We start from the raw sequence: 14,952 nt of genomic DNA on the forward strand, positions 1-14,952 counted from the left end.
GGTGCTGTCCCCAGGCCACCACGGCAGGGACAAGGCCACACTTCCCAGACTGCTCTGGCCAGGCCTCCTTGGATCCTGGAGGAGGATTTGGAGATGGGGCTGCAGTGAGGTTAGCTGCACACGAGCCCCGTGGCGAACAGGGACAGGCCGCTGGAGGCTGAGGGGATGATTTCAAACAGCTTCTTGGTGACAGGGATTTTCTGCTGTTGGTCCTGAGTGTCTTGTGTCAGGAGAATGCTGAGAGGAGCTTGTTAGAAAGACAAATTCTTGAGCCGCACTCCTGATCTACTGAGGGGTGGGAACCTGCATGGTGGGTCTTAATCAGCTATACATGATTCTGGCACTGAGTCGACTACCGGTCTCCTCCACCTCTGTACCCAGCCAGGCCCGATGCACCGTAAATGTTTGTTAGAATGAAGTGACCTCAATGATCTCACTCCCTGTCCGTGTTAGAGATGTCAAATGAGTCATGCTCATGCAGCTGGTCTAAGGCCCAGCACGTAAGGTGAGGACGGCATTTTTGACTCAGGCTGGGCTCAGGGGAGGAAGAGAACAGGATAGAAGGTTCAAGGGTGTGGGCATGGCAACTGCTGATGTCACAATGCCCCCATTTATGGCAGACTCAGGCTCCTGGACCACCTGTGGTGGCAGAGAGAGCATGGCTGGCAGCAGCAAATAAACTGACCAACGGGGAAGTGGGATCAAGCTCCTGAAGGAACCATCAGGACACTGAAGGAACATGGGGAACCTCAGAAAACTCTCAGGTAAGGGAAGCAGGGAAGCTCAGAAGCTGTGAAGTAGTGGTCCGGGTGGGAACAAAGGTGAAGGTAAAAATGCAGGAACTCAGGGCCGTGCCCTTCACAGGAGCCTTCTGCTGGGGGAGGATGGCGGAGCCCGGCATTCTGCTGGCACAGCCCCTGGGGCCCCGAAACATCCCACGGCCAGGCTTCAGCTCCCTGATTCTGATGAGCTGTCTGCAGAAGGCTTGGCTTTTAGGAACAGTCAGGTGACTCCACAGTGCAGTCAGAGTGACAACTCTATTTAAACAGGAACACACACACACCTAACATACCCACGCTTCCTCCTGGATGGTGGGGGTGCGGGGGTGAGTCAAGTCCCCCCTGTGATGCCTGGTGTCCAGAGAGAGCTGAGCACCAGGGAGAAGTGAGTGAGCAGGTAAGTGACTTTTCTGTTCTGTGAGGCAGCTCTTGGGAGGATGGTCAACAGTCACACAAACAGCAGAGTTTAAAAAGTAATAATGAATATTCAAGTTGCTTATTTAAAAATATCTAAGAACAGAGAATAAAAAGTGTCAGTAGCACTAGCTGGTTTGGCTCAGTGGATAGAGCATCGGTGTGAGGACTGGGGGGTCCTGGGTTCGATTCCAGTCAAGGGCATATGCCCGGGTTGCAGGCTCAATCCCCAGTAGGGGGCATATATGTTTGTGTGCACATGTTAACATCTGATCAACAATTCGCTCCAATGATTCTCATCATTGATATTTCTCTCTCTCTCTCTCTCTCTCTCTCTTTCTCTTTCTCTCTCTCTCTCCCTTCCTCTCTGAAATCAATAAATATATATTTTTGAAAGTGTCAGTAAATAACAATTCATAAACTTTATGATCAATGCAGGCCCTGTGTAGTGAGGAGAGGACAGGAGACTTATTTATGGGTGAGGAGGTGCTCCCCTCTCCGCTCTGCCCAGCCCCAGGTACCACTCAGGGTGGTGTTCCTGGCATCCAGAGACCCAGAGGCCACTCTGTGCTGGCAGCTCTGGTTTGGCACTTGTTTGCGCTCCATTGAGTCAGCATGAGAGAAGCAGAAAGACAAGGAAGGGCAAGCACATGGGAAGCCGGAGTTCCTGGGTTCAGATTCGATCTGCTCCATGCTGGCAGGGGTGGTGGCTCCTGTTTCTCTGTGTGTCCCTGTGTGTGTATGTGTGTGTGTGTGTCTTTTGTTGACCTTCTGGGTTTCAGGGTCACAGTCTCCCTCTAAGCCTCCTGACAAGCACTTCACTCTTTTGATGTCTTCCAAGTGCTCTAGTTGCAGAACTTTCAGGCTCCAGAAACATGATCTGCCCTGTGGGGCAGCTCTAGCACCCTCACTTCACCCTCTGCTGCCAACATCACGGGTCTGGAGTCCTCAGGCTGGGGTGGAGTGGCCTGCAGCTTCCTCCTCGTCTCCTCTAATTGAACTGAGGGCCCCCTGGCTGCCATATCAGATGGGTGAGTGTGAGTGTCTGTGTGTGTTTCTGATGTGTCTGTATGTGCTTATGTGCTTGTATGTCGGTGCATGTGTATGTCTGTTTCTCTGTGTTTGTCTCTGTGTGTATGTGATTATGTCTCTGTGTGTATTTCCATGTGTGTCCCAGTACATGTATGTTCATGTGCACATGTGAACCTGTGTTTCTGTATATGTCTGTGTCTGTGAGTGCATGTTTGTGTGTATGTTCCTGTGTGTATTTGTATATTTCTATGTGTGCCTGAGTGTATATGTCTGTTTGTGTCTATGTATATTTCTGTGTGTATCTGTGTGTCTCTATGTATGTGTGTCTGTGTGTATTTCTGTGAGTACACATGTGTTTATGTGTATTTGTGTGTGTGCCTTTGTGTTTGTGTGTCTGTGTGTGTCTCTGTGTGTGTGCCTGCACGCGCACACTTTCCAGAGGCCCCTGCTGGCTATGCCCTCTGTTTCTCTTGCAGTGACAGAGTCGAGGATGGATGCGAGGCTGCGAGGCCCTGGGGAGTGTGGAAAGGGCAGCAGCTGGCCCAGGCCACTCCCTGGGAGTTTTGGTAGAAAAGGAGAAAAATAGAAGTCAGGAAGCTTGGGGTCAAGGAAAGAATTTCTCAGAGGAGCGGGACACTTGGGAATATTTGAAAGCAGAAAGGGAGGGGGCAGTGGAGAGGGACACTTGGCAATGCTGGAGAGGAGGCCGGGAGCGAGCTAGATGGGAGATGCTGGAGGAGTGTGGGGCCAGGAGAGGAAAATGGGCATCAGCCCAACCGCGCTCATCAGGATTGGTACCAGGCTTGGAGAGAGCGGAGACCCCAGCACCCGGGGCTGTCACAGTCGGGAATGGACTCCACTAGCAAAGGAGCCGACAGAATAAGCAAGCTTAGAAAAGGCGGACACCCAGGCGAGCTTAGTATTATTGTTCATGCACCCGTGCATGTTCACTTCCTCATGGGACTCATGCCAGGGCTAAGTCTCTGCCTTTCACAGGCTCAGGATCCATTGGGATATGGATGCATCTGTTATACTTGAAATCTTGCTTAGCACATGAGTCTTCACCCCTGCCCATGCCCATATCCATGCCCATTCCTACTCCCAAACCCATTTCCTCACCTTCCCCAAGCCCATCCCCATCTCCATCGGCATCCTTGTGCCCATCCCCCTTCCCATTCCCATTCCTATGCCCATCCCCATGCTCATGTCCAACCCCATGTCTATTCCCATCCCCATTCCCTTGTCCATCCGCTTTCCTATGCCAATCCGCATGCCCATGCCTATCCTCCTGCCCATCCTATCCCCACTTTACCAGAGAAAAATGAGGTGAGGAGAGGTCAGTAACTAGCTCAGAGTTACACAGCTGGCTAATGCCAGAACGAGGACTTGATACCAAGGTCCACGCTTGAACTCCCATGACATATTCTCAGATGGTCCCGGGCCCCATCTGAGTTCTGACTTTATTGAGTGTTTGACCTTCAATGTTGATTTGTCTGCTCCTGATTTGGCCCTTCACTGTTCAAACTTCAGTCAGCTTATGCATCTCAGCTCAGACTTCTCCACCAGCTACTGGCCACACACTTGACCCTTGCCCTACTTCTTCCCCGGATATCAAGGGACTTCCCCAGCCCCAGTTTCCCTCAGACCACCACATCGCTGATGACAGGACCTACAGGTAGGCAGGCAGGAAGATAGGCTCATAGGAAGGTGTTGAGGAGGTATTTTAAGTTGAATGGGCCAACCTCATGTCCAGTATGTGGCCTGGAGGGGAGTCTGCTGTGGAGGGAGAAGGTGGGCAGTGAATCCACGGCTCACCATGGGTGCAGCTGTTTGGAATATGCTAGGAATCAATGAGAAAAGAAGAAAGGTTTGTCAAGTTACAGTGAGTTGAAACCAGACTCTAGAATGTGTGCTAGGAGGTCAGGCCGGCTGCCTGGGAAATACTTGGCCTACTTTGATTTTCAATTTCCATAGTTTCTTTCTAAAACAAATGTTCCTTTTACCTTTGTAATTCTTAAGGTTTTTAGGAACATGGGAAAGAATGATTTTGTTCTGGGTTTAGAGACTTGCTTTTGGCCTTAGAGAGACAAGGGCAATTTGCTAATTAGCTAATTACATCCTAAAGCCATGGGCTGATGGCCAGGCCCCTGAGAGGTGCAGGCTGCCTGCAGTGCATCTCAGACACTGCGTTCATCTCCAGCCAGGCCCTGTGGCCCACTGTTCCATTCACACCCCATTGCCCCTTGTTTTCCCACTACACTGGATCTTTTGTCTCTCCCTCCCCCATCTCAATCAAAGTCTCCTCACTGATGCTAAAGAGAATCTCTCTTTCTCTCTCACACACATACACCCATCCTCACACACCCACCTAAACACACACACTCATACACACCTACACACACTCACCCAACACCCACACACTCACACCCATTCCCAATACTCCCATTCATACCCACATACCCACCCAAACACATACACCACACACCCACACATACATACCCACATCCATTCACACCCACACATAAACATATTCACACCCACATCTACCCATCCATTCCCACATACTCTCATGCATTGTATGCATACCCACACTGTCTAATATACATACCCTCATTCTCTCACACACATACATCCACACTCATGCATACACAACACATACACACACTCACCACACTCACCACCCTCTCCTGCCACTGGTCACCCTAAAATCATGGTAACAGTGGTTGGCTTATAAGTAACAGCCAAACAATTCTACACAACCTTCCATTTCCATCCTTTTAGCACTTTTTGCTTTATGCCTTTCCACCTTTTCCACCCCGTTCCCCAGCCCTACCATCCTTACATCTTAAAAAAGATTTTTAAAATGTGAAGTTACATCAAGTGCACAAAGACATACAGCTTACATCTTTGTGATTTAGCAAAAGTGGCCACCGGGTAATAATCCCTCATGTCGGGGAATAGGGCACTGCTAGCCCCCTAGTTCCTCCATGTCCTCCCATTACTTACCTCTTCTCTAATGCTCAGAGGTAACTACTCTCCCAAATTTGTGGTATTCACACCCTTGCTTTACACTGAGGAAATGTAGCCCCAAATACTATAGTTTGCCTGACTTCTTTCACTCAAGATTATGTTTGTGAGGTTCATTGTGTTTACACATAGGTATAGCTTATTTATATTCATTGCTATATAGTGTTCCATTGAATGAATATACCACTGTACATTCTATTCCATCCCACTGTCCGGTTCACTATATGTAGATATTTGGGTTATTTCCAGTTTGGGGCTATTATAAGTAGTGTGGTTATAGACATTCTTGACCCTGCATTTTCATGTCACACATTTTTGACCTGGGTGTGGAACTGCTTGTACATAGAGTGTTTACATGTTTATCTTTAATAGATGATGTCAAAATTTTCAATTCATGTTCCCACTGGCAGTCTCATGGGCATTATCATTGCTGTATATCTTCTCTCCACTTGACATTGTTAATTTTAAAAAATTAGCCATTCTAATGGCAGTATCTCATTGTGGTTATAATGCAGATTCCCTAGAGGTTGAGTATCTTTTCCTTTGTTTATTTTACCATTTTGATATTATCTTTTGTGATGAACCTATTCACATCTCGACCATTTTTTCTATTTTTTGGTCTTTTAAAAATTGATTGTAGTTTTTTTTTTAATTACATATATTCCGTATATAAGCCCTTTTTGGTTATTAGAGTACAGAAACCTTCTCCCATACTGAGGCTTGCCTTTTCATTTTCTTAGTGGTATCTCTCAGTGAACAGAAATTCTTAATTTTAAGAAATTTCTTTCTGCCCTGCTGGCAGGGAGATATTTCCCTTTGCTGTTTCCTAGAGGCTTTGTTGTTTAGTTCTAACATTGCAAACATTTACAAGTACAACCCACCTGTACCTGATTTCTTGGAGCACAGCACACCAAGGTGGGACCTTCATGGTTTGATTTCCACCTCTGTTTACAAACTAATTTCTCCATGCAGTCCTCTCCCTCCTCCTGTGTGAACCCTATGTGTTGGCCACGGAGCCTAGTCACATGGGTCCTGGTGCCAACTGCCCACTACCAACCCTGGCTTCACTACAAGAGATGTGTGGCTTTTAACAAACAAGTCACTGAGACTCTATTTGCTTCAATTTTACCCTCTGTAAGAGGGGCTCAAAGTAATACTTTAACTCATGTGTATATTGGGAAAGTTCAACAAGTTAATACATGTAAAACATGGACACCCATGCTGTGAGCCATTAGTAGTAGTAGTAGTAGTAGTAGTAGCAGTTGTCATCAGAGGAGAATGTAAGAAGATGATAGATTTAAGATACTGTATTTCTGCAGGCTGAGTTGATGTGGCTTGATGATAAATTGGATTTTGAGGATGAAGGAAAGTTGAAAAAGACTCCTATTTTGTCAAATGATGTGTTGGTTGTGCTGTTTAATAAAACGTGGGAGACCAATGAAGAAGCAGGTGTGGAGTGTGTGTGTGTGTGTGTGTGTGTGTGTGTGTGTGTGTGTGTAATAGAGTAGTTCTGAGACACTGTCAATATCTAAGGAGAGCTATCCCGTTGGGGATTTGTTATGCAATCCTGGAGTTCAGATATCAGTCCATGGCTGGAGACACGTGTGGGAGCATGGCACAGTAATAAGGTCACCCTGAGAACGGGTGCCCTGGGGAAGAGATGAGCACCCAGACTGAAGTGGAGCAGAGGAGAAGGAACCAGCAAAGAGCCTGAAAGAACAGGCAGTGAGGTGGTGACCCCAGGCAGAGGGGGAGGGATGGACCTCGGGGAAGAGGGGTTTGGATAGTGGCCGGAGGTTCTATCTCTGCAATAGGCCAGGCAAGCTAGGTGGGAAATACAAAGTAGGTAACTGGGTTTGGCAACATCAGAGACATTTGCTGAATGGACAACTGAGATTTTACTTCATCAGTTGGTACTTTCATTTAAAAATCAACTTAGAAAATCTGGTGGTATAATTTCCTTGATGCCCACCAAGAATTAGGTGAGGAGGACACCCCAAAGACAACCATCTCCTCCAAGTAGCCTTCAAATGAAGCCACGAGGCACAAGCTGAAAGACATCCCACTTGTTTGATTGCTCAGAAACCACCAGTAAAAGGTGGCCAACCATGAAGAAGTGTTTCTGAAACTTGAATCAACATTTCCAGTGACATCACAGTTTGGCACAGCTGTTCTGAATCTAGGGGCATATTAACGCACCATTTCTATGATGTGCCTGAAGCACATCATTAACCTTTCTGTTTTTCTGTTCTCCAGTGAGGAGACCACAGATTAGGTTGGGTGATTCTTAAACTTCCTTCTCAAACTTTCAAAGGCATCAGCATCACCAAGAGTGCATGTTGAAATACAGTCCCTGGGTCCCACCCAAGAGTGTATGATGTAGGCCAGGGTGGAACCAGAGAAAATGCATTTCTAACATGCTTCCATGATGCTGCTGCTGCTGGCCCTCAGACCACTCTGAGGACCCCTGTCCAGAACCCATGCTCCCTGAGAGGAGGGATGCTGTCCCTCTGGCTTTCCTGGTTCTTAGAAGGCACTTGATAAATTTGCATAAAAATGAGTGAATTAAATTCACCTCTGTGGACCCCTAAGGGCTGATGCTGAGGTGAGAGCTGTGCTGAGTCAGAGAAAGGCTGTCCCTGGGTTTGCTCCTGGGCAGTTCTGCAAGGGCTCTGCTTGGAGCTCCTGTGGACTCTGCATTCTTGGGGAGCCCTTCCTAACCTGCAGGGTTTTGTTTTGACTGTAGGAGTCCTTTAACAATTCAGCTCATGCCTGCAGCTTTTTGTGCGGGGTTTAGGCAGAGGAACACAATGACACAGCGATTTGAGGTAACATTTTTTCTGGGACCCATCGTGTGGCCCCTGATGACTCAAGTGCTGCTCTCTGCTCTCCAGGTGGAGGAAACTGCTGGGGCTTGGCTCCTGGCTTCTGAGAGGTCGAGTGTGTTAGGTCTCCCTTAAGGCACTTGGCGGCTGGTGGCCACAGCCCATCATGCACACGTCTTCTGGTGAAGGCCCTGTGCCCTCCCTGCACACAGAGCCCCTTTCTTCCTGCAGGAAAAGTGCTTCCTTCACAGCCTGCCGCAGGCCAAGGAGCCCAGAATCCCAGACATCCTGACCCACTCAGCTCTACCGGGAGGTGCCTACTGTTTTCCCAGGGTTAAGGACCCTGCGGCTGCTGCATACAGGCTGGGTCCCGTGGGTTCCCGTGGGATCGTGGCTGTAAGGGGAAAAGCCCATGTGCTGACCTCCCAGCCTTGACCGTGGCTCAGCCAGAAAGCAGCTCTGGAGTCCCCGGCCCTCCCAGGCCGCAGCCCAGGCAGAGCCGCTGCTGATCCCAGCCCTGCTGGCTGCACATTCCTGGGTGATGAGGAGGATTCCAGTGTTTACTTGGAACAATGTTTTCCTGTGTCTGAACCAGCGGGTGTTAAATTCTTCCAGATTTCTGGCTCCACGCTGCAGCTGCACGGACAGACTCGGGTCTATGGCAGCTGGCAGGCAGTGGAAGCCGGCCCGCTGGGCGCCTTCAGTGTCTGGAATTCCATGTGGTGGATGGAGAGACTGTGAGCCTGGCTCCGTGGGCCCCACTCAGAACTCCCACTGTGCTTTCGCATTTCCACCCTTCAGAGCAAAAGTCAGCTTTCCTCTTGAAATGTGGCGGGGACCGAAAGCCAGCCCAGTTCTGGCGGTTGGGCTTGCAGTGTTTTCTCTGCAGTATAAACCCAGGAGCTGGGCTCCTGAGGGATTTGTTTGGTGGGTCCTGGCCATGTGAGTGCATTCAGTTTCTGGGGCGGTGCCAGGAGGGTGGGGCCTGCTGTGCCAGGAGGGTAGAGCCTGATGGAGCTGAGCGTGGCAAACCCGAATCCTCATTCTATCCAGGAGGAAACTGAGGCCCAGGATGGTCTAATGACATGAGGGATAGAAAGTCAGGCTGGAAAGACCTGTCCCCAGGATGGCTGGTTGAAGCTCACAGAACTGTGCCAGTTGGAGACTGTGGTCACCTATACCTACTGCTATGGTTTATTGCTGAGCAAGATGATCAATGATGGCACAACCCATGAGAGACAGTCTTCCCAGTAAGTGTTGATAAATCAATGGCTGTAAAGACACCGAGAACTTCAGGAAACCAATAGAATCATTTCAAAGAGAATGGTGCACTTTTCTTCCACTTTGCATAGCAAACGGCTTCTTCATCCAATGTTCTTTACTGAGGACCATTCAGGGACACACTGGGACCCACGATGACTCGCACAAGTGCCGTTCAGCCTCTTTATTTTTCACCAAAAGACATGTTTTTATTGATTTGAGAGAGAGGGAGAGAAACATCGATCAGTTGCCTTTTCATACATGCCCAAACCAGGGATTAAACCTGAAACACAGGTATATGCCCTGACTGGGATCAAATCCACAACTTTTCAATGTGTGACATGGCACTCCAACCCACTGAGCCACACCCGCCAGCACCATTCAGCCAAATTCGAGTATGGCATGGGGTTGACGGTGGCCTTGAAACATCATTCCCCTGTGCTCTCAGACCCCAGAGCCCCATTTATGGTGTGTGTCTGTGTGTGTGTGTGTGTGTGTGTATGTGTGCACGTGCACATGCATGTGTGAGCTTGTGCAAGCACAGCAGGAAGGGAAGGTCAGTGGCAACCCTGACCTCAGGCTCTGGGTGGAGCCCATATAGTCCTATCTAATAATAGACAAACATGGTAATTGACCGTACCTTCGCTACGCCTTCCATGGGCTAATCAGCGAGATATGCAAATTAACCGCCAACAATGATGTGGTTAATTTGCATATGTAGGTGCGAAGCTGCGGAGCAAAGACTGAAGGTGGCTCCGGCCGAAGCGAAGGCCTGGGTCCCAGGTGCCGGAGGAAAACCGATGCTGGCAGCCAGGGGAAAGGAAGGCCTATTGCACGAATCTTTTCATGCAATGGGCCTCTAGTATTTACATAGTGGGGTTGGATAAAACAGTTCCCCGAGAGAACTTGTCATTTGATCTGGCTGCTTTCACAAAGTCATTTTGATGCCAAGGATATGTTTACTTGGTTTTAAAACCATTACAATTTCAGCTTCTTGTGCCCCTCAGGTAATGTGCAAAGCAGGCATCCTATTACCATCTCTGCATCCCCTTCACACTTTGTCCCATCCCTCCCTCCAGTCCCGACCCCTCTGGCAGAGTAAGTCTGCCGTTTCAAGATGGCTGCTTCAAAATTGACGAAGGCTTCATTTTCTGCTATTTTATAACTCTCTTGTGTTCTCCTCTCAATAGCAATGGTTTTGTCCTGTAGAGATGGGGTGAGAGGAGTGGGGAGTGGGGGTGAGTGAGAGGAGTGGTTACTCAGTGGAGTGGCTCCCACGGCTGGCAGAGTGCAAAGCCCTTCGCTGTGCAGCCTCATGGCAGGAGTTTCCTCTGAATGTCAGGTAAGGGTCTGGTGTAACGAATTACCCACACTAGTTGCTTGAATCAAATGTTTGTCCTAGTTTCTCTGTGCCTGAAATTTGGGTGTGACTTGCTCTGTGCCTCTGTCTACAGGAGAGATGGGCATGGTTCTGGCTGGAGCTGTGGTCCCACCTGGTGGCTCAGCTGGGGGAGGCTCCACTCCACACGCACATAATTATTGGTGAGATCAAGTCCTCACAGCATGCTCCATGAAGGGCCTCCGTTCCTGGCTGATGTCTGGAACCCTTCTTCAGTCCCCTGGTATGCGGGCTTCTCCAGAGGGAAGCTCATTGTATAGCTTCCCACAGAATGAATGAAATGGGGGAGAGAGAGAGTTCAAGATAGGAGCCAAACTTCTGTAACCCAATCTCAGAAGTAGCATCCTGTCACTTTTGCATATTGTATTTGTTAGAAGTGAGCTGCTGCTCAAGGGGGCATTTCATCAGCATGTGAGCACCAGGAGGTGGACCAATAGGGCCATCTTGGAGCCTGCCTCCTTGAGGCACCGTGAGCCCAGCTGCTGTGGAGCCTGTGCAGCCTGTGGGCTGGCTGCCAAGCAGTTCTGACCAGCCAGTGGCCATGAGGAGCAGAGGGAGCAAATTCCATGTCCACTCCTTAGAGCTTTGTTGTCCTAGCATCCAGAAGACTTCTCAGAGAAATATTGATCACTTGAGATTGAACCTGCAACCTAGGTATGTGCCCTGACTGGGAATTGAATCTGCAACTTTTTGGTGCAGGGAATGACGCTCCAACCAACTGAGCCCCCCAACCAGGGCAGTCATGAAGTGCTTTTATCTGAATTAATGGGATTATCAAAACATCTATTGAGGCAGGGTGTTTCTCATCCTGGATATGAGAAAACTGAAGTTCAGAAAGTTTAAGAATTGGCTCAAGATTTGACAAAAAAAGGTGAAGTTGGATTTCAAAAGCAATTCTCCTGACTCTAAGTCCCATGCTCCATCCCACATCCCCTTTAACACTGCCTGCATTCCTCAGTCTCCAGGTTATTCCCAGTAGGAATCTGGTGAGACTTCTTGGCCCAGTGTCACTCATTAAGTCATTTTAGAGCACGCTGCAGAGACCTGAGAAGGGACATAGAACTCAGCTAGGACGGGGGTGTCAATGCTGGAGGCTGCATGGGAGACATGGCTGCTGACTCGAGTTAGTCACACAGGGTGTGTGTGTGTGTGTGTGTGTGTGTGTGCACATGTCTGTGCATGCTGAGTGTGTGGTTCATTCCAGAGAACATTCATATGTCCCACTCAGGGCTCTGTGTTACATGTGCATGTGGACACATGTCTACAAGGGAACACAGATGCCTCAAACTGCTCAAGGTCAATAATGCTCTGCAGAGGGTCTCCTTTGTGAGCAGAGGGTATAAGTGGTATAAAGAGGGCTGTTTGGATCTACAAAGTGGGGCAGATGGGGTGGGGTAGTGAGATGTGGGGGGAGCAGTGTGGTAGTATTTGTGTTGCAGCGTCCCCCGAGTCCATCTTCTGACAGCCTGCTATTCCAGTCTCTTTCCTGATCTTTACTTTTTGACCTGTTTTTGGTGGAATGCATTCTGTTACTAATTGCTCCAGCCTGAAAGTTGGACCGGCTGTTTGACATTGCGGAGGATACCACAGTCCTACATACTAATGTTGACAGCAGTTAACCGACGGGCTCTCACCACACACCCAGGCCCTGTGCTCAATGCCTTATGTCAAGGGTGGGCAAACTTTTTGACTTGAGGGCCACAATGGGTTCTTAAACTAGACTGGAAGGCCGGAACAAAAGCATGGATGCAGTGGTGCATGTTAACACAAATGTCCTGTAGCACGCATTTTTACAGCTGAAAGTCTTTGTTGTTTTATTAACAAGTCATTGTGATGTACAGAATGTGGGAACAGGAAAAAATTGTGTTTTTTTCCTGTTCTTAATCTTACCTCAGAAAGGCTCTGATACTGTGCTCTCCAGGGGCGTGTCTCCCTACATCACCACGATAACGTGTCTACGCATTCCCAGGGTGATGTCGGGAGACGCGTCTGCGGGCATTACAAGGAGCCTCTGGAAGATTGAGAGGTTGTTCCTTCTACTGAATGGGCAGATATAAATCCGCCCACTCAGAAGAAGGAGCTGCGGCTGTGTTTCCCGACATTGCCATGTTAACACTGCTGCTGGTGAAGGAGCGGAGGGGAGAGCAAGAGAACCCTCCGCTCTTTTGGCTCCGCAGGCCGGATAGAATAGCCGAACGGGCCGGATCCGGCCCACGGGCCATAGTTTGCCCACGGCTGCCTTATGTGAATTATCTCATGACAAAAATCCTCAGAGCAACCCATGGGTAGTTCTTGTTATTGTCCCTATTTTACAGATGGGAACAATAAGACTTCAAAAGTTTAAGCATCTCATCTCCACTCACACAGCTAAGAAGCAGTTGGCCTGTACTGAACACACGCTCTTAATTTTATGCTACACTTTCCTCCAAAGTCCAAACAATTATTTAATTTGCAGCTTTTCCTTATCAGGAACTTTGGCTAGTTCTCTTACTAGTTGTCCTTTTGAGATATTGAGCTACATATGTAATAATATAACAGAAACACCACAAGAGAAGCAAGGAGCAAGCTAGGTTTCTGCCATGCTACACATAGGTGGATGCTAAAGGCCAGGCTTTCGCTGCGGTGAGGGCAACCATGCGATAGGACACACTCTGTGAAGGGCCCTTCCCAGATTTACAAGGATTCTGTGCATCTCACGGCTGTGCCAATGAGACACATCACAGCCCTTGTTGTTTGATTGGACTTCTGACTCAACAAAAACTCTTTTTATCAGGACTTCAAAATCTCCTGGCATGATGCCAACACCTATTTCCTACATGGTTAGCAATTATGTTTCACTGTATACCACCTGAGTATATTTGTGCCTAGAATATACTGAATATCGCTCCTCAGTTTCAAAAGGCCTCTTTCTTGGCCTCCAGGGGAATTGATAATTGTTATTTTCTCTTGAAACCATAGGCAATAGTTTCCTATATATTTAATTGTCCATTTCCCACAAAACAATCCATAATAGTGACATATTTATAGTTACCCCCTTCATTCTGTTTCTCAGAAACATAGTGAAATGAGCTTTACCAGGGACCTACCAAAGCTTCCAGCCAGAAATGAGCCCTAGAGGAGATCAGAACCAGGCAAGTCAGTCTGGCCTTGGTTCGGACCATAATTAGTCCTGAAAGTAGACAACTTGTGGCTGGAATTTAATTATCTTACTTCAATCCTTAAGAAACAGTGAGAGAGAGAGAGAGAGAGAGAGTGAGAGAGAGAGAGAGAGAAATAGAGAGAGAGATGGGCGGTCCTAAGTAGATGACACATGGGGGCGGTGGAGGGGAATGTTGGCTATGGATAAGCCTACCTAGAGGGCTGGCTGGTCTCCCCTAAGGACAGTCATAGGAGCAGTTCTGGAAGGAGAGAGAAAGGGACTGGAGAGCAGGGGCCACACGAGTACATTTACAGTCATTCTGAGGGAAGAAAACAGCAAGTGGCAGGTACCCTGGGTGCTGCATCTGATGGTGGTAAGACCTGGCCAGGTCTGGTGGGAATGGAGCACAGACTGGACCAGTGAGGATGGACATGGAGGTTCAGAAGAAAAGCGGAGCTTGATTTCAGTACATTTAGGCCCCAGGAACTTTCCGTATCAGATAGGGCTGCACTTTACTTGCGATCCTTGACTGCTGTGGCTCTAAGTCCCTATCTGTTGCTCTTCTGGGCACTTCACAGGTAGGGTCTTATTCAGTCATTCAGCCTTTACAGTCTTCCTGCAAAGGAGGCATGTTGTTCCCATGTTACAGATGGGAAAGCTAAATCCTAGAGGGAGGGAGGGAACGAGAGAAAGAGAGAGGGATTTGCCCACTTAAAAGCAGTAAGTGATAGTGCTAGGATTTGAATCCAGGCCATCCCATTAGTTATATTTATTTTTCATGTTTATTAGGGTAACACCCACCTCTGCCAGTTGACCCTTATCACTAGCAGCTACTGTCAGCCAGCTAGTCTACGGTTCCCTGTGCAAGTGTGTGGCTGCCTAAAGTTTGGATTCCCAGCAACCCTTGGCAATCCCAGGGGAAGCTGCTCTGGCAATTGCAGTAACACCTGTTCATCTAATGGTTCTGATTCAAGTGCCTGAGGACAGAGCAATGAATGTGATCAATGAGATCCCTGTTCTCACCTTCTAGTTGGTTAAGAGGAAATAAACAAATGAGAAAATCATAAGGAATGCCAG

At 48.4% G+C, this 14,952-nt stretch overlaps 1 protein-coding gene across 1 annotated transcript in view; it reads left to right on the forward strand.

Annotated features, from left to right (window-relative positions):
- The first annotated feature begins 739 nt into the window (after positions 1–739).
- CDRT4 (CMT1A duplicated region transcript 4) overlaps positions 740–14,952 on the forward strand; it is a 29,004-nt gene continuing 14,791 nt past the window's right edge. Inside the window, exon 1 of the mRNA XM_015563270.1 lies at positions 740–764. Coding sequence (XP_015418756.1) covers positions 740–764 — 25 coding nt within the window. The remainder of the gene's footprint in view (positions 765–14,952) is intronic.

Source organism: Myotis davidii, unplaced genomic scaffold (assembly GCF_000327345.1).
Source record: "Myotis davidii unplaced genomic scaffold, ASM32734v1 scaffold398, whole genome shotgun sequence".
NCBI lineage: Eukaryota > Metazoa > Chordata > Mammalia > Chiroptera > Vespertilionidae > Myotis > Myotis davidii.